The following is a 25214-nucleotide window of genomic DNA, read 5'->3' on the forward strand; positions in this document are numbered from 1 at the left end:
AATGTGAGCACGTTCTTGGGGCAAAGAGACGATGAGCTTCTACCAGTATGAGGTAAAGAAGCAGACTACAGAGTTACTGGAATGAGATCGCTGTAATAGTTCTCCATCTTTCTGAAGCTGTGACTCTTCAATCCAGTTCCTCATTTTGTGCTGACCGTAAAACTATCTCACTGCTACTTCATGACTGTAACTTTGCTACTGTTGTGAATCTTAATGGAAATATCTGATATGTAGGATGTCTGATATGCAACCCCTGTGAAAGGGTCATTTGACCCCCAGAGGGATCATGACCCACAGGTTGAGAACTACTGGCTTAAGGGAAGGGGTTTCTAGGCCGCACCACTCCCTGAAGATGAATGGATAGTTTGTATCCAGAATATGCCTGACAGTCTCAGCCGCTGTCGGGGCACCACCTTGACATCTGCTGAATGAGTGCTCCCTCTTGGGCCATTTTCCTGTTTTGATACTGGAATCGGGAACACTCACTAAATATCTGAATCTGGCTTTCTTGTCTCTCAAAGTTAGTTTGTTCTTGACACCTCAACCATTTTAGAAACTCCTGACTGTCAAGCAATTCTACTTGCACTGCCTTGGTCTGGAACCCATCCTTCATGTTGATCTTCTAGCCTGTGTTCACATGGTCCCTGGCCTTTTCTCTGGGAAGTGGAACATTTATAACCAAAACAGCCCCATGGCCACAGTGGAATGAGAAAGTCTTTGAAATCCTACTGAAGGACAAACTAGTCCTTGCGTGCCAGGCGCTGGCAAAATTAAGAAGCGAACCAACTGTTTGCTTCCTTAGTTTAAGCAGATTTTAAGGAATTCCGAAGAACCTTAGTGGAGGTAGCGAATGCCTCAGAATAGATTCAAATGAATTATACAGAAGGATTACATTTAAATCCTTTTACAAACACCAAAGCCAATCAACAAATTAGATTTTAATAAATCTAAGTAAGAGTCTTTTGCTTCAGCCATTAGAGTCATATATATCTGAGAGATAATAAACACACATTTGGGAAATTATTGGCAGCAGTTGTCTTACAGGGAGAGAATTCTAAGTAGGTACACTTTGGAAGGTTATAAGGATGGCTTTATGAGTTATCAAGGAAGAGATCCATATTTGTTAGGTGCTAGTGTCTCTTTGACTAAAATCCAAGAACAAGATTTTCTTCACAGCATGCTGTCTGTCACTTGGAGCTTGAAGAAAACAGATCCCCAGGAAATATATCTTTATCATCTTATTTGAGATACTGTCCAGGGTAGGAAATGTTCATGCTTTGTAAAACGATTGCTACTAACTCGACAAACCCAGATGGTGGGTTTATGTAAATCGATTTATGTGTTAGCTCTTTGTGTCATATGACCAAGTGCCAGACATAAGCATTGTTAACAAGGAAAAGATTTAGTTTAGCTCCTGGTTTTAGAGGTTTTAATCTATAGTCTTTTGTTTCATGATTCTGAGCCTGAAGCAGGATATCCTGGTAGCAGGTGCATCCAGGTGATGAGGCTGTTTGCTTCAAGATAGGCTACAGGGAGAGTAGCAAGTCAACAGAGTGCATAGGCAACGATACATCCGTCTAGATCAAACCCCACTGACCCATTTTCTTCATGTCAGGGTCACCTTCCACAGTTTCGTTACTTTCCAAAAGTCTGTGCAAATATTAAGCAATTCGATAGACTAAAACACTCATTAAGCCATAGCCCTTGTAATCTAATCATCCCTGAGAATGTAATCACATGCAGTCAGAAATAAGCTTTACTAACCTTTTAGGGGGTTTCAATCTATTCGAGTTAGCACTTAAAAATAACCATCCCAATGTAGTTATTTAATAAATATTTGTTGCATCCTGACAATGAATTTAAGGATGAGTTTAAGTAAGCCTCAACCCCAGAGGTATGTAGTGACGCTGGGAACAGGTAACACAGCACAGCATGGTAGGTAAGCACTAGGGATGATGGATCCAAACATAGGAATATGCATAATATATATGCACATGAGCAAGAACAAGTCTTTTGGAGCAATAGATGGCATTGTGACAGATGAACCATTCTCTTGGATGAAGTATTATATGGACTAAGAAGTCAACAGTTAACTTTGACGTAAGCAGTGTGGTGTTGCAAATGTGATGAACTAAAACCCAGTAAACTCTGAGGAGGTTGGAGGGGTCAGCAGGATCATGCTTAAGATCAATGCAGTCTTCTAAGTTGTATGACTCTCAAGTGAAATTTATTTCTGAGTACTAATGTGTCAAAGAAGAAAGAGTAGTGGATACAAACTATGATTCAAATATGTCCCATTCCTTTCCTATGGTCACAATTTGAAAAAAAAATCACTTCTGTAGACAGTACATATGGGTGTGGATCATATTTGAATTCTAGTTCCGGGAGGTGAGCTATAGGACAGAGTGGGTGTAATGATGTTAGGATGCAGCAACTGTATCTGGCAGAGACAAGGTTGACTTTGAAAACAGAGAGTTTACATGGCAAAGATAGATGAAATATTGCCTTACATTGGGGGAGAGGGGAGGTTAAGGCTTACTTCCAAAGTCCAAGCATACATAATTGGTTGGAGACTCTGTAAAAGGCACTCAGTGTTTCAAAAGTGTGTCAATGCGGAAAGAGGACACAAACCACGAAACTAGAAGAGAGGAGGAAATTTGACAAGAGGAAATCTGAAGCTCAAAAAGGAACAGAACAGGATTGGCTGTTCATCCATAATTATCCCACACTACAGTCACCACAGACATTCAAGGGATGCTTGCCAAGCACTGGGCTCTGGGTTCAAAGTGTCCCAGGTAGGTAAGCTCATGTAGGTAAGGCAGTGCATCACAGTGCAGGTCATATAACCAGAGGCAGAAGATTTTAAATACTTAGGCTTTTCTTTTCTTTTCTTTTTTTTCTTTTTCGGATCTGAGGACCGAATCCAGGGCCTTGCACTTGCTAGGCAAGCCCTCTACCACTGAGCTAAATTCCCAAGCCTTGGACTTTTCTTTAAGATACTCTTAACCACCTCCATTATGAGAGAGAGAGAGACAGAGACAGAGACAGAGACAGAGAGACAGAGAGACAGAGAGACACAGAGAGAGACACAGAGAGAGACAGAGAGAGAGAGAAAGAGAGACACAGAGAGACAGAGAGACACACAGAGAGACACAGAGAGAGAGACAGAGAGAGAGACAGAGAGAGAGACAGAGAGAGAGAGAGAGAGAGAGAGAGAGAGAGAGAGAGAGAGAGAGAGAGAGATCTCCCAGCACATGACACAGAAAAGTGAAACTCAAGGGCAGAAAATCTGTTTTCATGGCTCTCAGGGGTAGAATGGAAGCTATGAGGTACATATTCAGTATAAGCTGTAAACACATTGGCCTGGCATCTAGGTGAATGTGTGAATAAGGTGTGTTTATCCTCAAAGAAAGTTGTAGGCGAATTAGGAGAAACAAAGAGGGTTTGGCACAAGAGAAGATATCCAAAAGGAGAGTCTTATCTTTAAAAGGTACAAGTATGACCACAGAAAACCATCTCTCGCTGCCTATAAACTTCTAATTTGGTCCTTCTTTATTAAATATCCTATTAAAAATTACAAAATTAAAACATGCCAAGCGGACTGCGGAGGCGGCTCAGCTGTTAAAGGCAATGCTCACCACCAAAAGCCTCCTATGTTAGAGAAAGAAAATAAGCATGAGACGAAGAGAGACAACTTTGTAGAGCATGTGCTTTAAAAACAAATGCTCTAAGACAGTGATCCTTTGTATTGTTTACAGTTCTTAGCAGAAAGATGTAGCTGATCACATGGTCCACTACTGTATACATAAAACCATGAGATCAAACTGCTTAAACATTATTGAGAAAATAGCAGGCACAGCAAGTAGTTTACGAGTTTCTCTTTTTCAGCTACTGAGGACTTTTTTTTAAACTTGAGTTTGAGTATTCTAAGACTAAAGCTAGTGTATAATTTTTCCCTAGTATATATGAGTACTTTTTTTAAAAAAGACTTTAACCTTTTGTGCTGAATAGAATGACTTAAAGTTGTTTTCTTATACTTCAATATTTTCTACACAACACAATAATCTTTAATCAAATAGGGATCCAGTGACATACATGTTATAAAGATCAACTTTGTTTTCAAATGGTCCATACTTCCAATGAGGCAAATACATGCCTTTCTAATCTAGTTTTGCCTATGCATAATTAACACGCAACTAACTACCAAACACAGATGTAATTGTTGTACATCAATAGCTTCTCTTTGGTGAAAATACAGATATTCAATATACATGGATTAATGAATGCCATTGGTCACTTCTTACTCTTGACTCTTCACTTTTTTTTTTCGTTCAATTTTCTTCATTTTTTTGAGACAAGATCTAAGAACCGTTGGCTTTCCTAGAACTCACTATATACAACAGGTTGGTCCTTAACTGACAGAGATCCACCTTTCCTCTGCCTCCTGAGTGTTTAATTGAAGGTGCAAGCCCCTATGCCCTCATTATTTTTATCATTTGAGTAAATTATATTTAACTTTCCACTGAAATATGTATCTTGGACCTCTTAGAGAAATGATCACAGCCCTATGCCAAGTTATTCTGCATTTGACACTGGATTATGAATATTTCTGATTGAATCTTGCTGACAAAGGCCACGGAACTCTACAGGGATGCTATGCTCACTTTCAGAGGATAGTCTACGCAAGTTATTGTTAAATATCTAAGAACATTAAAGACTTTGGCTCTGCCTGGGTCTATAGGGCAAGCTCTGTTCCTGATTTGCTAACAAGCATTATTCTAATGCTTGTTAAAGGGCGTATGGATATGCGCCCTTTCATTGTAATCTAGTGGTGAGGTTGAAGATGAGAGGCTATCTCGAAACTATCTGAGTAAATTAAACTTCTTGGTTGCTTGCCATTCCTTAACCACCACCATCAATAGAAATTATTTATCCAACTTTGCTTCCTTCTGTTAAATTCTATGACATTTTTTTGAATAATAAAGTACATCACCAACTATTGGCATCAAACTCAAACATATTTGTTTGGGAGAAATGTTGGTGATCGAGCTATTTTCTGAATGTATCTGTGTCTTAAAGATTCCTTGCTTCTTTTGACAAAACACCATCAAAAGTAATCCACAAAACTACACAATCACACATGCTTACTTTATGGTATAGACTCCTGGCCAGGAAATTTGACTGAAACATGAATATCCTGGTTGAGGGTTTGAAGTGCACAAAGAGGTCAAATGTTAAAGCTGCTTCATGAAAAAAGATCAAAATATGAGGAAGCAAGTTATAATTAAATTTTATAGCAGTGTATTAAGAGGAGAGGCAAGATAGTGCACTTAATTCCCTTCTTTATTGCCAGCAGTTGAATCTGTAGTTTAAATATTGAGTGTATTCATCTTTTAAACAGTGGATTATTTTGGCTTGTTTCTACCGCAATCCAAAATCAAGCCGAGAGCCCAGTATGATAATCAGGTCAATTCTATTTTAGCAGAGAGTTGGGAAAGACTTCACTTCAACACTTCAGCATGACTCTGGATAGCAGCAGCAAATGCCAGTCTTCACACAGAGTAGACAAGACAGTAGTACCAACTAATTTGCTCATCAAGAATCTTTCTTGTATGTTTCCATTTTTCAAGTGGAAACTACTACAGTACTAGTCAAAACTTGTCAGGAAAGTCAAACGTAAGAATCAGACCAATTACAAATTGTCCATAGTAGCTAAGGAGTTCTTTCTACACACAGTTGGCCAACAATCCATATTTTTACCTTTTTAACTTTTACTTGCTTAGAGTTTAGTTCATATAGATTATGTTTCTATGAACTATATGCATTTTTCATCTTATTATATGAGAAGGTGGGTATAAACTTGCACACACCAAGACACATACAAAATCAAATACAACCAACTTAATTAAATTCAAAACGTGTATCAGATACATAATTGTTTCTCTGAGAAATCAAATATTACCTGGAATGACTTACAATAAAATTTTCATTTTTTTGGCTTTTATCTCCTTTGCACTCTAATATGAATTATCCTAAGCTTATAAGACCACCAACGCTGAGCCAACAACACAAAATTAATGTAGAGTAAGAGAAAACCAGATAATCAGCACCACCTACTTTCTGCGCCTCCCCATGAGCAACAATAACTAGCACTAAAAATTAGCATAGTCAATCTGGAACAAGCCCGCCATGGCTCCAACGCCACATGAGATCTGTTCTATAGTTAGTTTCCTAGGGAGCAACCATACCATATAAAACTTCTCTTTAGTTTTTAATAAGCACACACCAGCCATTTCTCACCATCAGAAATGAAAAGAGAAAACAAGACTTGTCTTATCTTGCCTCTGACATTGAAAGTATTGGAAAAATATCAGAAAATGAGGACAGCAGAAAACCACAAAAGTCCGAATGGACACCTAAGGAGTTTTCTGTTTGTTTGTTTTGAACATTCTAGTTTCTGGATATTGCTAGCATTTCGGTACACACAACCACAACGTGGTTGTCATTAGCCATGTGTCATCACTGAATGATTGAAATGTAGCTAGCTCAAATGAGAGGCATTTTAAGTATAAAATATATACCAGATTATAAAGACTTGAACTGATAAATTATCCCATTCATACTTCTGTAGTGATTACTTGTCTAAGTGATAATGTTATAGGTACATTGAGTTAAATATATTTCAATGATTTCAACTGCTTCTTTTCACTTTGTTTAAATGCAGTCAGTAAAAAGTGTAAATTACAGATGTGGATTGCTTTGCCTTTCTTCAGGTGAGGCATGAGGTAGACCATAGCCTTACTATGGTAATAAACATTATAGAAAGCTCTATTCTACTAGTTGTTCTTGTAGTATCATGTTATACCACATAAAACAGCTCTAAAAACATATGGCCTACTGACCATCACTGTCCTCCATAGTCTAAGGAGAGGAATAACTCTAGAATTTAGGGTACGAGACAGGATGGGATGTAAGCATTGTATATAAAAATATTTTTTTAATTAAACACATCGTGGCTTGATTTGTTTTCCCTGCTTCCTGGACTCAGTTTATGATTCCTACTTTGGAGGGAAGCCCTTCTCTGCCTGGGGAAACTCAAGGACAGCCAGCTAAGGAACTGGGCCTGGGGATTATGTGAGGAAGGAGGATCTGAAATCTAGCACACAGGGAAGACCGGAATGCAGGGGACACCATGGTAACTGAGAGTTCACAGACTCCCTCCTTCCTTCTCTGCTTCCTTCTCCCTCATGTTCTCCAACTCTCCTCTATTCCTCAGCTGGGATTCATGCTCACCCCCATCTTTTCAACTGTGGGTACAATAAGATTCAGATAAAGCAATTTGAAGCTGGATTTCCTAAAATATAGTACAGAACATTTCAGTGAAGACAATTATTTATGGAAGGAAATAAGGACATCCCTTTCTCTCTCTCTCTCTCTCTCTCTCTCTCTCTCTATATATATATATATATATATATATATATATATATATATATATATATATATATTCCTAGAAACAGGACATATAGTTTCATGCTTTGGTTAAAAAGTGACTATTCACTTAAATAAGTGCACTGTTGCTTAACTACCAAAATGCTTTCAGTAAAAGAAAAACATTCTGAAAGTTCTAAGCATAGATGTAGATCCTGTGATTCTTGTGGGTAAACCCTTTTGCAGGTGGGCTTTCAGTGATGTTATGATTGGAATTCATCAATACCATTACTTTAGTAACTGATATGTTAATAAATTCGACCTAAACACAGACACTGGCTGATTCCGGTTGAAGACTACACAATTGGGACATTAAATAAAAAATGAATATTGTTGGTGTCTTTGAAGACATAGAACTTTGATGTAATAGTTAACTCATATTTTGATTATTATACAGCGTACAGAACTAAAGGATTTTAAGCCAACAGAAGACTGTTTGTGAACCATCATAGGCAGTATATGAAATCAGAAACAAAGGCGATAAGTAAATTCATCTATTTCAAAAGTCATTAGACTACATACTTAGGCAAACCAATAACCAACTACATGACAAAACAAATGCACAAAGAGAATTGGAGTAGTCAGCAGTCATACCTTATTGTGAGTCTGAGTCTGGCCAACCAGTATGAGGATATTGGATGAGATGATAGATAGGCAGAAGTTAATTAGAATGATGGACCTCTCAGAACGAATGTACCTAGTGAAAGAGAGAAAGGAATGTGATAGATTTCATATTGTATAATTGGTGGAATTAGCTGGAAAAAGAAGCTCTGACGCCAGGTTTCATATAAAGTTATGAAAAACCATATATATATATATATATATATATATATATTTCCCCTTAGGTACCCAAGTTTAGAGTACATAGCAAGAAACCTTTAGAATTTTTTTATAATATGTCATAATTTCTAGAGTCTAAGTTGAACATATATGAGAACAATGCATCTCCTGTACTCCATGAACATCAGTAACTACTCAAGCATTTCGATATAGGCAGGCCTTTCCTTACCCCCTTGAATATCCCTTTTGAGAAAAGAAAGTGGCAAAAGTCTTTATAAATAAAAAAGAAAGCACTCCTCAAATGACCTCAAATGGCAGCATTCTTGGTGACCACCGTATTTTACTCTTAGGAAGAAGTGTTCATATATAATGTTATAGAATTGTTAAGTGCACTAAGGTAAGTAACAGCAAAAATTGTTCAGAATTAAATGTTCTACCAGCGGTTTTCCCTGAAAGGGTAGCAGCTATTTTGCCTGACTGTACCCTTTCTGATCCTTCAACAAATATCATGTTGTTCCTTTTTTTGTGGATAGAGACTATAAATATTTTCTGATGATAATGGCTTCCGTGACAGTAGACTCATATATCTTGACACTAGGATTTCAGTGTTCAGTTTCTTGTAAGTAGAAAAACCATCACCACCACCACCACAACACAGACATAGTAATAAAAGATTAACTGTCTGCCCTGAACACTACTGAGATGTTGCCTTTTCTTAACAATACTGAGTCACATTGTTACATTAAACACTGCTAAAAAACGTTACTACTTTCAACATTATCATATGACATTGTCTACTGAGAACATTGTGGACTATGTGTGTCAATAAGTTAACTGAGAGGCCATGCTGAATTGCTTTTTGATGTAACAGTGTATTTCTACTAGTTGTATGGAGAGATGGAGAGAAAATATCTTACTGTATTATTATTGTCTTAACTATCAGCATAACAATCAATATTATCATGATCACCAATAGAGTTACAGCAATGAAGGTAATGGCCCTGAGACTGAACCGGAGTATCACAAATTAAAGGCAAACACGAACACTGGACTACACTTACAGCCCTTTCAATTTTTAATAGCCACATGGAACACCTACAAAGTTCAAAATGGCACGTTATCTATAAAGTGAATTACATGCCACGACATTTTAGAAATCACGAGAAGTGTATCAATCCCACGCGTTTTCACTAGAGAAAAAGGCAGGAGGATGGCAATACTCTAACACCTGAATGAAAATGTTTTAGGATGTCCTTGGTGTTTATAAAGGGCTTTGAATGATGACGCTACGCGATCCATGTAGGAATGTACGAGTCTCAATACTTCCTTCAGGTTGTAATTATTATTTCAACTGTCTTATGGGTGTCCATTTAATCCTTAGGAATCCTGATTTCTGCTGTTTCCTGGTACTCCTTTCTATATTTCTCAACTTCAGGATAGGTTCTTTAATGATTTCAGAAATTCTTAGAATTCTGTTGTAGTGACTGTGCTGCATATTCTGGATTTCAGAAAGTTGTTTATGCGGATAAACAAATATATCACATATTGACATTGGCTCTTCTAGGTGTGTGGGGGGAAGAGAGAGGGAGGGGTGTAGCAGAAGGTGAAATTAGAACATGAATAAAAAGTGCTAAAAATGGAATTTATTTCTAAAGACTCCAATGGGTATGAATTGGGATGTCATCATGATTAACTAGTATCTTAGCAAATTATTATTATTATTATTTTTAAAAAGACATGTCATTTATGCAGTTTGGGAAATGGTATTCTTCCAACTCTGTCAGTTCATTCTTACAGGACAACAGACCAAGTCTTGAACATATAATCCTGTTTTCTACAGTATCATACCTTTTTTCTTTTCTTTTTTTTATCTTTATTAACTTGAGTGTTTCTTATTTACATTTCGATTGTAGACCTTTTTTCTATTTCCTCTCTTCCTCTATCAGTGTCGCCACTCTATGAGTATTTACCTGCTGGACAATACTACCACGAGGATGCAGAACTTGTCTTATATACCTGGGTCACATTGTACACATTTTCCTTTTGCACAAACCATAAAAATCATAATATTGCTGACAATTTAAATATTTTTCACAATTAACTCTTTCAAAACAGTGAAAACCATAAAGAACAGTAATATTTTATTTAAATGTCATTGTTAATCTAAATAAATATCCCTTATTACACAGTAATTGGTTTTTAGTTTTTCTGCCGATTGTATAAAACCCTAAGTAAATATAAAAGACTTTGAGGTGGACACATCAACTCTTGCAACGCTAAATATTTAAAATATTTTGGAAACAATAGGTAATTATCTGCATTCTAATATAATATTGCATTTAAGATCATATTCATATTGACAATTTATAAAACCTTTAACTGTTAAAATTATAAAATCCATTAAAAAGTTTGGCCATATTATAAATATACATTGTCAATGCATGAGTAGACATACTAAATCTCACAGGCCCAATTCTTACTAGCATTCTAAGAAATGTCAAAGAAATGATCTAGAACAACATTAAATGTCTCCAGACTATTAAATAGATGCAATTTAATGGATAGGAGAACAAAATTTCCCAAACATTTCCCTTTCATACTTTTATGATGTCCCTTTTTCAAACTTGTCAAAAAAAATCTGACTCATGGCAAACAGTGAAGTGAGTGACTTTTGTAGAGAACTTTGAAACTCTGTTACTGCTTCGTGCATCAGAGAAGGCTTTACTCATTGTGCAGGGCACACTGAAAGCATGTCTGGCACTTGAGAACTTGATATCCTATTCCAGGAGAGAGAATTTCGACTGGACCAATTAAGTTCTGAGGTTCAACAGCTGCTGATAATAAACGTTATCCACACAGAGAAGAAACTTGAGAGAGAAGAGAGTTGTGTTTACACGTGAAGAGCTTGTCAAAGTCTGCTCTCATGTTGGCTAGAGGAGACGTCTGCACGTGCCCCTGTGTTGTGCTATCTATCTTCACCACAGACAAATAAAGGACAGAAAATTAGGTAAATGTGGTTCCAGTTCTGTCCTAGAAGTTCTAATTCTGTTATTTTTTTTTAAATGCTGCTTCCCATACGTGACGAAGACAGTAGGCATTTGTTCTTACAGTCAGGGTTTTCACACAGGGAATCTGAGTTCTCCATTTTAGGTCTGCCCATTATTACATACCTCCATAGTGCTGCATAGACAACAGCTAGAGTAATCAAGGCCAGGCAGGAGAGGCCGCTACCTACTATGAGGGTAACTGAGGGAGTGCCAGAGGATTCCATGACCTGTAAGTGAGGGGGAAAAGGAAAGAAAAAGAAATTTTACAAGGACAAAAAAAAATTCTAAGCTCAGAGAAAGTAAGCAATCACTCAGGAATAGCACAAATAGTTGTTATAGTTACCAGATAATTACCCACAGAACACTCAGTTCACATATTCTCGTGCTCTAAAATGACTAGCTCTTCCCTTCTCTCTCAGTGTGAAGTCTTTGGGCTTTCAAATGTTAGACTACAGTCCACTACTTACTTCAAAGTTGTCTGAAAGACCCCCAAGCTACAACTTGATCAGCGCTCATAGGTGAAATTTTCTTTGAGCAGCATGGTTTTCTGTTTTTTTAAATAAACTAAGTAGAGTTTTGCTACTTCTCCATATGATTCTTGGTGAGATTTATCTTGCTACTCCCATTTATAAATCCTTATGTTTCCCAAATCTGGTACACAGTTACTGAAAAAAAAAATGTGAAACTTTCTGACTTTTGACAACTTTGTTCTGAGTCAAGTATTCGCACATGAAATTTCACTTGCTTGGCTCCCAAGTATACAGAAGAAAATAGAATGCTATACTTAAGCCCTTCAATTATATTTTTCAGTATGAAGAAAGTATATGGAGATAATTTGCATAGTGCCAGTACCAGTCCCTAAAACCATGACCTTGAAAAACAAGCTTATATCTTTAAAAACATATGTAAACAGTACTAACATCCACTGATCCAAATGGCTTCTTTTCTTAGACAGTAGCATGACCATAACCAATGAAATCAGCTAGTTTTCACAAATTTTTATATTAGAAGTTTGAAGCAATACACTCTATGATTAACTGTGTCACAAAATCTAATATCAAATTATTAGGTGTATGTATCATCAAAATAAGAAAAAGTAGTGATACTTTAGGCCAGATTCAGGCAGAAAGTCAAATTTACCAGAATATCTATTCATCATTATTTCAATTTTCTCAAAATACATTTGGTGAGAACATTATTTTTCTCTTAGACTGCTCTGCACAGCTCTTTCTTTCAGAGAACTAATTTTTTTCTTTCCCCCTTTTCTTTGCAAAAATCTACATGCTTTTAAGGAATGATTTTACAGTTCTACACAACCATGTCTCCATGAAAACTTAATTTGATTTAAAAATACATATGTATCCAAGGACACCCTCAGAAAACCTGTGCTAGAAATATCCAATGCAGATCTGCAATGTGTTCAGCTCTAGTGGCTGGGGTCTTCTTTCTACTCCTAACAGCATTGTCAGAGATTCACACAGAACAGCCTTCCAGCTTTAAAATAAACCTTGAGTTGGCAATTATTTTTATTTGAAAGTTTGCAGAATATTACTGATATCAGAGTAGATCTCCAAAACTATACTACAGAAATGCCAAGTTATAAGACATAAAATTGAGTAGAATTTAGTTATCGCACACCAACTAGAATTCATTCCACCAAGCTACTGTAGCTGAGGAGAAGAACCCGATTTTGCCACCCTGCAACCTTTTCTATTTCCCCCTTTGAAATGCAGGTCCCTGGAGAAACACTCGCCACAATGTCCCTGCCTTTGCATTAAAGCCGTGTTTTCCCTTTGTTACTTACTATTTCTCTAGGTTGCTGAGCCAAAATGGCGAAGGTAGAGAGCCGATCACATAAGCATTTCGTATGGGATGCATCGGTAAGCACAGTTTTACATCCCTGGGTGGACCACGTTCCCAAAGACTCGTTCCTGCAAAGGGGGTGGAGGGGAGATCGGGATAAATACGCCTGACAGCCAAGTCCGTAAAGAAGAAAATGCAGTTTAATTGAGAGAATCGCCTACTGTAATTCCCGTACAGGAAAAAAAATCTACTTGTTGTTGAACAGGACGTAATTTAGATGCATCTCCAGTAAGGCAAAGCGAGAGTGGGAAAAAGCAAGCAGGCGGTGGTGCGGCGTGCAGAGAGCTGTCCAGCGCCGGAGGTGCTGAAATCAGGACTAGCTCTGTCCAGCCCTTTGCGAGAAGCAGCGGCGGCAGCAGCGGCACCAGCAGCCGCCGAGCGTTGGCAGACACTTGCTATGCTCATCGGATCGTTTCAAACACTCAGAGTGTAAAGAGGCTTTTCATATTTTCATACCAGCTCTGATTCCAGGCCCGTGGTTTGGACCGTGAATGCTGTCTTTTAAAATGCGGATTTCTCTGAAAAGCCTGCCTAAAAGGTTACATAGCTTGGTTTGGGTGATACGATCTTCTCCGCTGCTGGTAAGGGATTTTTCTTCCCTTTAGAATTAGCTGCTGTGAAAATTTCACCCTGGAAACGGGAAGAGGCATCAGCTGGTTCCGACTCTCACTGCCTTTGCCTGGTATCTAGGGGAGGGGTGGGCTTCAGATTAAGCTTGCCACTCCACACTTCACTTACTCAATGCTCTTCTAAAGCCCCTTAATATTTCTTGCCCTCAACTGCCTCTTTGTCCAGGCGCAGAACCATTAAGCTAACCCCAAGTCCACTGAATATTTAGAATAAACCCACCCCAAAGTCTAGTAGGATGGGGGAGGGGGGGTCTGGTTCAATTTTCTCTTTGGTGTAGCCATTTAAAATGCTAAAGCATATGGTTTCTTTCCCACCCCAGCAGAACAATAAAAATGGTATCAACCTACGTCTTGTTAGTGGAGCTGGTGGCGATGGGGGAGAACCCTGTCACCCCCCTGCTGAACTACTCTATAGACAGAGAGGAAAAGGGGGAGCTGCAAGGCTCAACCAATCAACTTTATTATCCTTACACGTGCTCTGTATAGAATGCACCAATTGTCACCTCCCCTCCCCCAGGCATGGAAACTCTCCAGCTAGGAAACCTGTATGTGTGAGTGCATTTAAATGTTTTAGCCAAGTTACTATATGTGTTAAAAATGACTCTGAAACTTGAAGGGGGAAAAAGACCACATGGAATAGTGTTAGTTTTGATGTACATTTGACTTCACCTTTTACAATTCTTAATGCCGGAGGTCATTGGGTTAAACGTGCATATAGTTTGTTTCAGATTAGCGAGGGTTTGTCTCTCACACTTGGCCTTCCAACTAAAGCTACAAGGTAGAGTTTACACTGTCCTTTTTTGGAATCTATAAGCAGTCCCTTTTTAATATTCATGGGTTGACATCAAGAAGGAACATACTATTATTTGGGAATTATTAGATAAAACTATGCCCTATGTTAATGAAATAAATCTCAGAGTGTTGGCCACTTCGAAATTTTCTAAGTCTTCCATGGTATCACTCAACCATGCCAAGTTATCTCTTAAAACTAAACCTTTTGCTTCAGGTGCAACTGTTTCAAACTGCAATTGTGCCTAATCACAGGCTTGTGGCAAACAACTTGTTTCATTAGCTGTTTGTCTCTGATCTTTTCTTTGTGGCAAACAGTCAAGGCCAAATGAAACACACTTATCTCAGCTGGTCAACATTTTAAGGGAGAAGACATACTTAAGAAGCTGACGAGTTTTAAAACACCACAATCCCATTGTTCATTCTGGATGGTAGGTTTGCTTTGATGCGATAACTGTCCTCTCAAGGTGGAGTCAAAGTACTTATGACTCCCACATGATGAATTTATGTCCCACAAATGAATCCCGTATCTTGAAAAGTAAAATAACTTTACTCTGAACAAGACTTCGGAGTTGAGAAAGTTATGTATTTATATGCATGTAGTGAGAGTTCATTACTCAAGGCAGTAGCACTTACTCTGATTGTCGGATATAGAGTCTGGAGTCAAAACAGTGTTGCTAGACTCTGAAGATAGTGTAGAAGACATCTTCAGAAAAGTGGGTCAATTTCTTTTGCTCTGTACAGTGATTAGATGGCTAGCCTTCCCTAGCCGCAGGCAGAATTGAGAATCAACTAACTCTGGTTTCTAAGAGATAACCTTTCACTCTTCTCTGTGCTCATCCCCGACGTGAGATGCCTCATATCTTTTTCATGTGTATCCTCTTGATTCTGTATCACCCATCCTTTCTCCACAATAGCACCCCCTAGACTTTGCCTTAGGTACAATAATCAATGAACTAGTAAGTCTGGGCCCACACAGTCTTCCTTATTTAAAAGAAAATATAAAACACTGTACTAAATATGATAGGGGGACGCCAAAATTTGCAACAGGTGGTATGAGGGATGATCTGCAAGGTGAGAGAGGAGCTGTCAAGTTCTACATCTGGTTACTATTTAAAGTTGAGTCATAAAAGAGTGACGCCATTCTGATGCATATGTAATATTTTTCCATAAAATGCCTTGCTATTTTATGACAAATAATTCCTTCTGTGGGGGCGAGGCTCCCACCCAGATCAGGCTGGTCTCAAATTCCCTATGTAGCTGAGGACGACCTTGAACTTCTGATACCCCTGCCTCTACTAACTGGGTACTGGAATTACAGGCCTGTGCCACCATGCCCAATTTCTAGAGTGCTGGTGATTGAACTCAGGGCTTGGTGTGTGTACTATGGGCTTGCTGAGCCATGCCTCCAGCCCCATGAAACTCTTATCAGTTGGTTTTTCAATTATTAGCAAAGTGCTAGCTGTGGGGTTGGGGATTTAGCTCAGTGGTAGAGCGCTTGCCTAGCAAGTGCAAGGCCCTGGGTTCGGTCCTCAGCTCCGAAAAAAAAAAACAAAAACAAAAACAAAAACAAACAAAAAAAGTGCTAGCTGTTATGATAAACCCTCTGGTATGTATTGCCTATACTTTTAAACTTTCCAAGGCTTATTCTCACTGTACAGCATTCTTAGAAAGTGTGGTACACATGTCCGATTGATTTCAAGGATATCTATAAAGCACACTGTTAAGTGGTTGAGCTAATGGGAAGCAAAACAGCTGTCCTGTGCTGCCTAAGGTATGTTTCTTCCTTTCTTTCTTTTTGGACTGTAAGGTTTTTTTTTTATTTATGAAGTTCAGGTTGTCATTCAGAACGCAAACATCAGATACAGTGAAATGTAAAGATAGAACAAGAATAACAGACTAATAATGCCAGAAGTAGTGATAAGGCATCCATATTGTACTGAAAGCCATACGTTTCCTTTCCATAACATCTTTCTGTGCATTATGCAATTTTTTTCAAATAGTGTTTAAACATAGCTGTGCTTGCAGAAATTCCTCACAACCAGTGAATTCTTTGTCGGATACACCTACATTTATCAGTGTTAGCTATTAGCTGTCACCTGCACATGCCTTTCTTCCTATTATTAGGCTGGCTAAAAGGAGAACATCTTCCTGCCCCAAGGATTCAAAAGTGAACAAAATTTCACTGGAATATAAGAATAAGAACTCAGATGGTGTTTACTTTAAAAGCTAGCATTTATTTGAGGTCTTTCCCCAATTTTTCTAAGCATCTATCTGGATGATTTTGGGATCTGAGTACTGGTGGCAATTTTTAAATTTACTTTTGGAAAATGTAGCATTTGTGTATATCCTCTATGGCTTCAAAATTACACAAATCATGAAATTTAAGGGAAAATTAGATGCTGATTCAAATAAAAAGCCGTTTAGTTAAAAAATTGGCAAAATGTGTATGATGCATTTGAAAACTGTTTTAAGATATCATGGAATTGATCTTATAAAAAAATCAATTCAAGTAGATATTCCACTTTATTTCTCTACAAGTCAGCTATCCTTCTACATATATCTCAGGGAACAAGGTGAGTGCTCCTGGCCAGAGAAACCAAACGCATCCCAACAGAACTAGGAGTGGAATTCAATTGGTTTGGAGGTGCCTACTTAGTCTCTGGGAAATGGGCACTCTAGAAGCACAACAGTTGCTCTTAGCTGCACAGCCATCTCTCTAGCCCCATTAGCGATTTTATTTTTAATATTAAGTTTTCATTGGAATATAAAGTCACAGCGTTCTTCAGATTTTAGCCTATTGAGTACAAGGATTATAGATTCAAGTTACCAGACCCAGTTTCTAATGTGTTTTAAAACAGTATCATAGAGCTTACCTATGATGTCAATGACATAAAACCCAGAGCTAAACACACACACACACACACACACACACACACACACACACACACACACACACACCCCTTCAGATAAAGATTAACACTAGCATGAAGAAAAAAGTATCACTAACATGAAGTATTTCACTTATTGGGTATTTTTCCACCGCCAGGAACCTGGGAACCATAAGGAAAGAGTTCTGGAATTAACCATGGCCCTTTCATCCTCTACAGCAGGTTTCTGATTAGTCAGTTAGAAATTACGGACCAACAATCTGTACCAACAAAGATGCTTGATGCTGTGCTTGAGGATCTTAGTGTGATCCACAAAACCCACACAGTGTAAGGAAAGAACTGACTTTCACAAGATGTCCTCTGACCCACATGTGCACACACAAACACACAAAACAGAGTACACACAACCAATACAACTAAGTAACATATGTATTATATTACTAAATATATGTGTACTGTTAAATATATATATATATATTTCCATCAATTCTCAGTTCCTTGCTTATCTTTAATGTTCACAGCCAACACTATCATATTAGTTGATAAGTTCATCTAACTTTCCTCTTTTATGAGATTAACCCTCACAATGCCTCATTAGTGCTTTAGAGAACTATCTTGTTTGGCATCCCTCATTTGCTGCTTTTCACTTAGTAGAGACTTAAGGAAGAATGTTGCATCAACTTAATGATTTTGCTTCTAGGGAAGCTTTTTAATTCTGGTAGTGGGTTAAAATTCCAGGTAGTGTCTTAGCTCTAATCCATTTGTTGTCCTTAAGCATAAAGAAGACATATTATTGGAAGACCATCAAAGGCTCTTAGTAGAGACATCTAGTTGCCTCTGGCTTCAGTCATCATTTAATGATAATATCTGAAAGATTCAACATCTCTTTGGTAATTATGTTCATTCCTGTAAGGAGGCCGACATCAATATATGTTTATCAAATGATTTTCAAATGTTCGTTGAGGGAGAAGATGCATACAAATAAATAAAAATTTTTTTAAAAAGAAAACTGACAGTCTGTTTGGAATAACAGCATTCCCAGGAATGTTTTCTGCATTATTAACTGAACAAATTATTCCAGAAAACGATGTTGGGACTGCCCTCAATGTCTAAGTCACCACCGTCATTCGCTTGACTCAGTCTCCTTTGTGGTTTCCATTTTTGCTTCGTCTCTCAAATCCAATCCAAACAGAGAAGCCAAAGAGACCCTAGCGTCAAGTCTGACAAATTATCTCACTCATTATAAATCCTGTCTTTTTTTGACTTTTAAAGTTTTCATTTTTCTCCTCTAGCTCACAGTAAAACATAAAGTTCTTACAATGGTCTACAACCCTAGCTACAGCTTGCTCCCCACTGTCTCTCTGCCACCATCTCTTAAACATTCACTTCTGCATGTCATTTCCAACTACAATGAGCCCCTTCTTGACTCATGTTGGCATGCTGTGCTGGATATTCCCTCAGTTCAGAATGTACTTTTCAATTGTAAATACACTGTTCCCAACCATTGGAAAAAGTCTCAGCCTTCATCTCGTCCTATCTGAGTTGAGGGTGGCCACTGACTGGCCAGTATGCAATAGGAACTCTCCATCAATAGTTGGTTAAAAATGTGGACAAATTCTGTTTAACTCTCTGCCTCAAGAGGTTGAGTTTATTCCCTCATTTCTGAAATAGAGCACAACGTGTGGCACTGACCAGACTACAGTGGAAGCATTGTGTGATTTCTGAGACCATGCCTCAAGAGGGCTTAGAATTTGTATTGTGATTGTCTTGAACTGTTTTTGTGATGCGAAATAGTCCAGGCTGAGAAACTGCTACCATCTAGCAGGCATTTGAGCGAGGCTATACTGAATCCAGTATCCCCATGATGACATGCAAGATGGAGCCTCGTGAATCCCATTAGATGAGTAGAGCTCAACCCGATATTTGAACCAAAGGATTACAAGAAATTAAGGAACTGTTATAAACCACTCATATTCGAAGTAGTTCCTTTTATAATAAAGGAAGAAGTCCTCCATCTTTTAATATTCTCTTTGCCTTTACTCTGAGCTGTGCTGCTCATTGCACACGTCCCATCTGATTTTCCTATGGTTACAGCTCACACTGGGCTTTGCACACAACAGCATTTTTTTTTTTCACAAAGCCATGCCTCAAGCACTTCACTCAGTATCCTTTTTCCAACAGCTCAGGTGATCATTAGAATGTTAAGACATAATGCTACTGCACGCTATCGATTGTAGTATAATGTAAATGTAACTTTTATATGCGCACTAGGACACCAAGAACCAACTTTACAGAAATGTTTACTTCCTGTAACGATCTGGAATCAAATTCCTAATTATCTAAAATGTAATGTTTTAAGTACAGTCTTGGTTGTCTTTGCCCACTAAAATATAAATCTTATCTTTATTTCTGCAGTGTGATTCTAAAACGGTCTTCGACATGCACGTGGCAGCTGCTTTATGGATATTTGTTAGGTGGATACCCAGTACAGATTCTGACCTTATATACATGAACATTCTTACGTTATTGTTATTTGGGGGTGCTACATTTCCACTTTGCCTTTTAGCACTTGAGAACTCAAAAGAAATTTTCTTGCAGGTGCATTCTCACTGGCTTTTAGTCATAAAATACACATTAAAACCAAGAATATGTGACTCTTGAGATGGTCCGACATCACTTACGAGAATGGTGGCACTGTTTTTATTGCCAGTAACATATGTTTTTGTTACTGTTTTAAATTCAAAATAATGAGAGTAGAAAGGAGTGTGGGCATAGCATTCAGGAAGATAGGTTATAAATATGTATACGTACTTCACAGTGATTTATTAATAATTAAAGGTTAAAATATGCTAGCTGTCATAATTAGTTATGTAATAAGCAAATAATAATAATCATATTAATGGAAATAACAGCTAACATTTACTGAGTATCTATTCAGTACTAGGTGCTCTAGTGAAAAATTAAAAATATTTTAAAAATTCTTTAATTTTCCCCTTTTATTAAAAATCGACTCTTTTTTCATACAGTATGTCTTGATTAGAGTTTCCCCTCCCTCCACTCTTCCCAGTTCTTACCCATCTTCTTTCCCTTCCTGATTTTGCTCCCTTTTTGTCTCTAATCAGAAAAAAACAGGTTTCTAAAAGTTAAGAACCAAACATGGAAATAAAATATAATAGATAGGGGTTGGGGATTTAGCTCAGTGGTACAGCGCTTGCCTAGGAAGCGCAAGGCCCTGGGTTCGGTCCCCAGCTCCGAAAAAAAGAACCAAAAAAAAAAAATAATAGATAAAGCAAACCCATGTAGGCCCTGTGCTTCTGTGATTGCTGCTTCAGTTCTGTGAACTAATATTAATGGTGGCATATGCCTTTAATCCCTGCATTTGGGATGCAGAGGCATGCAGATCTTTGAGTTTGAGATTAGCCTGGTCTATAGAGTGAGTTCCAGAACAGTCAGGGTTGTATAGAGAAACCCAGTCTAAAATAACCAAAAGACAAATAAATAAAGCATCAAGAATAAATAAATAATCTTTGAACTGAGTGGCATATGGTGGTAAGAGTGCCTTTAGTTCCGGCTAGATGCAAGGTTGGATCATTTGAGCTCACAAATTTGAGAATAAACCAGACAACACAATGGGCCTCCAAAACTCAAAACTTTGGAGGAAAAACAATGCTACTTTTTCTCTAGGAAAAACTGAGATAAAAAGGACTCCTGCTTCCATCTAGAATATGAAGCATCAGAGTTAAACGTTGCTTGAATCTCTCCACCCAGTTAATATGCATACATGAGCCCTGGTCTGCCTATCTTTAGTGCTATTATTTTGTCTTGAAATGGAATAAGTGGAGTCAAGAGATTGTGACTTTCCTAGGGACATCCAGATGATAAAGGACCGTGCCAGGATTTGAGGCCAAGGCTATATACTCCGCATCAGTTCCATCTCCTGTGTCCTGTCACTATCGGGTAGATACAGCGAGAGAGCACAGCCATAGTTAGAAACACAGGGAGAATATTACAAAATGGGGAAAAGAATATTGAGAACTAAAACTCCTGTGGGAAGAGTTTATATACAGAGAGGAAGTGAACAGTCAAAGGTCAAATTATCTAGTTTGAGAATGATTATTGTGAGCATGGAATCAGGAAGACTTCTGAGAACACTGAGAGAAGTTTAGTAGAGAGGTCAGATGGAAATTAAATGGCTGCAAGTTATAAAAAGACCTGTGTGGCATAGAAAAGTTCAGCGACAAAAGGGAAAAGATGATACACAAGTCGGGTAGCCCAAAATGAAATTCTTGTGAAATAACCCTTCAGTTTATGATGGTGTCTTATTTACTTTTCTGTCACTGTGGTAAAGCAACATGACCAAAGACAGCTCGTGGAAGAGAGAGCTTATTTGCCCTTCAGATTCCAGAGGGATGAGAGTCCATCATATGGAGGCATGACAGCAAGGGGCAGGCTTGGCACCTGGAGTAAAAAGCTTAGAGATCATAAGCTCAAGTTTGGACACAAGCACAGAGGGAATTGGAAGAGAAATGGGGATTTAAACTCTCAAATCCTGTAACTTCCCCAAACTGGCGACCAACTGGGGATGAAGTGTTAAAATGCCTTAGCCAATGTAGAACATATTCTCATTTAAGCCACCAGAGGAAGGTATCAATCTTCAAATATCTTGTGGTATAGACTAAAGAGTCACAGAGAAATAAAAAGAGAAAGGACTTTCCAGCTTGACTCAGAGTCATGATGACAATGATAATGTTAAAAAAGGAGTGAGAATAAGTTCTCTTCTATGAAAGCTCCGATGGGAAGAGCATCATTTTTTTCAAGAATATAGTAGAAAATCCAATGTCAAAGTTTCATTATGGCCCTCTCATTTTTTTCTCAGAAATTTCTGAAACTTTTGTATCACTCATTTTACAAGACACAACTTGAACCATGGAGAAAGAAAAATAAAAAATAATTTAGAAGTGGGAATTTTAATGACATTGAAAATGTTAGTAGATTTCAGCTGACTGAATTTTGAGTAGCATGTCTAATGAACAACGAAACACATTTTACTTTCAATACACAGAGCAAGCAAGACTTTCAAAGTCGTTCTTGAGTGCTGAGTGTGGGCAGGGACAGGCAATAAATTATTTTATTTATTTTCAAAGGGTTTTAAAACACTTTGGACATCGAGTGTTAGTTAATCTCAAAATCACAAAACAATTCACTCTATTTGGATTTATTTCCCTCAGAAAAGCTGTTTATCTGGGCTGGTAACCAATTTTTAGCTGGACATAATTTGCAACAGCTGAGATGCACAACCCTGAAAAAGCAGAATTATTGAAATAAAATAGAGCACATTTAAACATATGTTACTTTCCCTACTTCTTAATAATCTGGACAGAAAGCCAGTCCGGGGCATGAGTGGACCATTGTAAACCAGTAACAAAGTGCATTCAAGGTCCCATGAATTTAATATCAGCTTACTTATTTCCTGATTCTAATAATGTCTATTTCATATGCTTTTTGTAGAGGATTAATCCCAACTTTAATACATGTAGACAGCAATAGAAATAAATTTGAAAAGACAATACTGGTTGCCTCTGGCTACTGAGATACAAGTATTATGTTTTTGTTTCTTTATATATTTCAGGCTTTTCTGCTTATCTCAAATATCTATATCATTATTGAAATTCAAAATATAAGAAAAAAGAATAAGAAAATCAGGCTAATATCTAAGTGTGCATTTGTAGAAAAATAAACTCTTTCTTAAAGACTTTTATGATTTAAAGCAAATTGTCTCCTCACAAGAACACTAAAAGTTATATCTTAAAAGAAAATATTAATATATCTTTCAAAGCATACATATCTTCATGGGGATTGGAGGATGTGAATGTTTAAGTATTGAATAGGGCCTCTCTTTTACTCTCAAGTATTAAGTCACTTTGTATTATGGAGATAATTTTCTTTTATAAAACAGTACTGTTATGGTGTGCTTAAGTGATGTAATCATAGTTTGGTTCACAGATTTATAATTTTCATTACCATTGATTAAATAAGATGTCACATCAGAACGTAATCTGTTTTTACACAAATAATCTTTCCCATTTATAGTGATGAGACAAACAGATATCTTTAAAATATGTATGTTTTTTGAATGTCTATTAAAAATACCTGGTTAAACGGACTATACAGTTTGAGGCACATCTTTTCCTACAATTCCTATCGATTCTATGTCAACTCAATACACTGTGAAACATTAACTACCAAATACACTTTGAAACCCTTTTAACAAAGCAGCAGAAGTTACATCTATGATGCTTTTATGAATTAAAATTTTATAACAAGAAATTCAGCAGAAGCACTACAGAAGAATTTCGGGTGCCTTGTGTTTATTACTTATGTGGGAACATGCTTGTAGTACTCTCCCTAATCTGGAAGAGGAGTTTTAGTTCTAAATAATTTGTTACTAAGACAAAAAAATCGAGGGGCTAATTAAGGCTCTATAGTGTTAAGTCATTCAGATGCAATTGTTCTAACAGAATTCCTTAAAAAGGAGGCAGGGATTTAGATCTTGAGATAATCATACTTTAAAAATATGACTAATTATTGCCTACAAAAAATGCAGAAAAATGTTGATTGGACATTCATTTTATTGAAATGACAATGAATGCAACAGTAATCTTTGAACTCTGAGTAGGCATTCTAACTATTGGAGAGATGTGTCTGTGCTCACACTGTTAGGTCCATTTTGGGAACCTGGGTCTTCAAGAAAACAAAGATGAGTGGAGCAGCTGAACAGGGTAATATTATTCATTAATGCATGGAAATAAAACAAAGTGAGATCTAAACATCTTAGTCAAATGTTAACTAAGAAAGTAATAGGCCAGGCAAAATGAGTACTTCATAATCATGTATCTTTAGCTAACACATTAATTTTATATTAATTCTAATATCCCTCATTTACAAGTATTGAATTCTTTCAAAAATGAATCAATATTCCAGCATTGCAGTGTTCAATGTGAAAAAGCTTTTTCAATACAAGCCAGGAGGCAAATGTTTTTTATTTATTCCATAATAGAAACATGTTCAACCATCCAATGAAAATTTGTAATAATGGTTTCAGGAAATACCAGAGACGATTCTTATTTTTCCCTTCTCCTTGAAGTCACGGTTTGGATTTGCTTATGGTCACTGTAAAAAGCAGCACCTTCTCATTTTCCCTTCTGCTGTAGTAGCATTTACAGTCTATAGGACAATAAATGTTAAATAAATAAAATATCCATTTTTTTAAAATTACAACTGTGACATTGGAAAAGTTGTTTTTTTTAAGTTCATCTGTTCCACTAGAGTGCTGCTAGAGGGAATGTACCCGGCCTAACTGGGAACTGCATCCCTGTTACCAACAAGAAACTTGCATGTTGTGTTTATCATAGAGGAATTTGTAAACAAGAAACTCAACAGGAGGAATACCTTTGCCAATTATTTATTCAATAGTTCTATGTGTCAGGCACTATTAAAAATAATGAAAATGAACTTGGTTTGATGGCTTGTGCCTGTAATTGAAGCATATGAGAGCATAAGCAAGAAGGAAGGCCCCAAGTTTGAGGCCAGCCTAGGTCACATATTGAGTTGTAGGTAGCCTCAGCCATAATCTGAGGTCCTATTTTAAAAACAAAACAAAAAGTAAAAGAGCCCAATTCCAGTTCAACCAACCAAACATCCATCCACAAAGAACAAAACAAAGTAAA

General features: G+C 37.4%; 1 protein-coding gene across 10 annotated transcripts in view; it reads right to left on the bottom strand.

Annotated features, from left to right (window-relative positions):
* Adgrb3 (adhesion G protein-coupled receptor B3) overlaps positions 1-25214 on the bottom strand; it is a 727877-nt gene that overhangs the window by 149225 nt on the left and 553438 nt on the right. For all 10 annotated transcript variants that reach the window (NM_001106898.1, XM_063266875.1, XM_063266874.1 and 7 more), the window contains 3 exon segments: positions 8083-8185; positions 11439-11542; positions 13120-13246. In NM_001106898.1, coding sequence (NP_001100368.1) covers positions 8083-8185; positions 11439-11542; positions 13120-13246 — 334 coding nt within the window.

Source organism: Rattus norvegicus, chromosome 9, assembly GCF_036323735.1.
Source record: "Rattus norvegicus strain BN/NHsdMcwi chromosome 9, GRCr8, whole genome shotgun sequence".
NCBI lineage: Eukaryota > Metazoa > Chordata > Mammalia > Rodentia > Muridae > Rattus > Rattus norvegicus.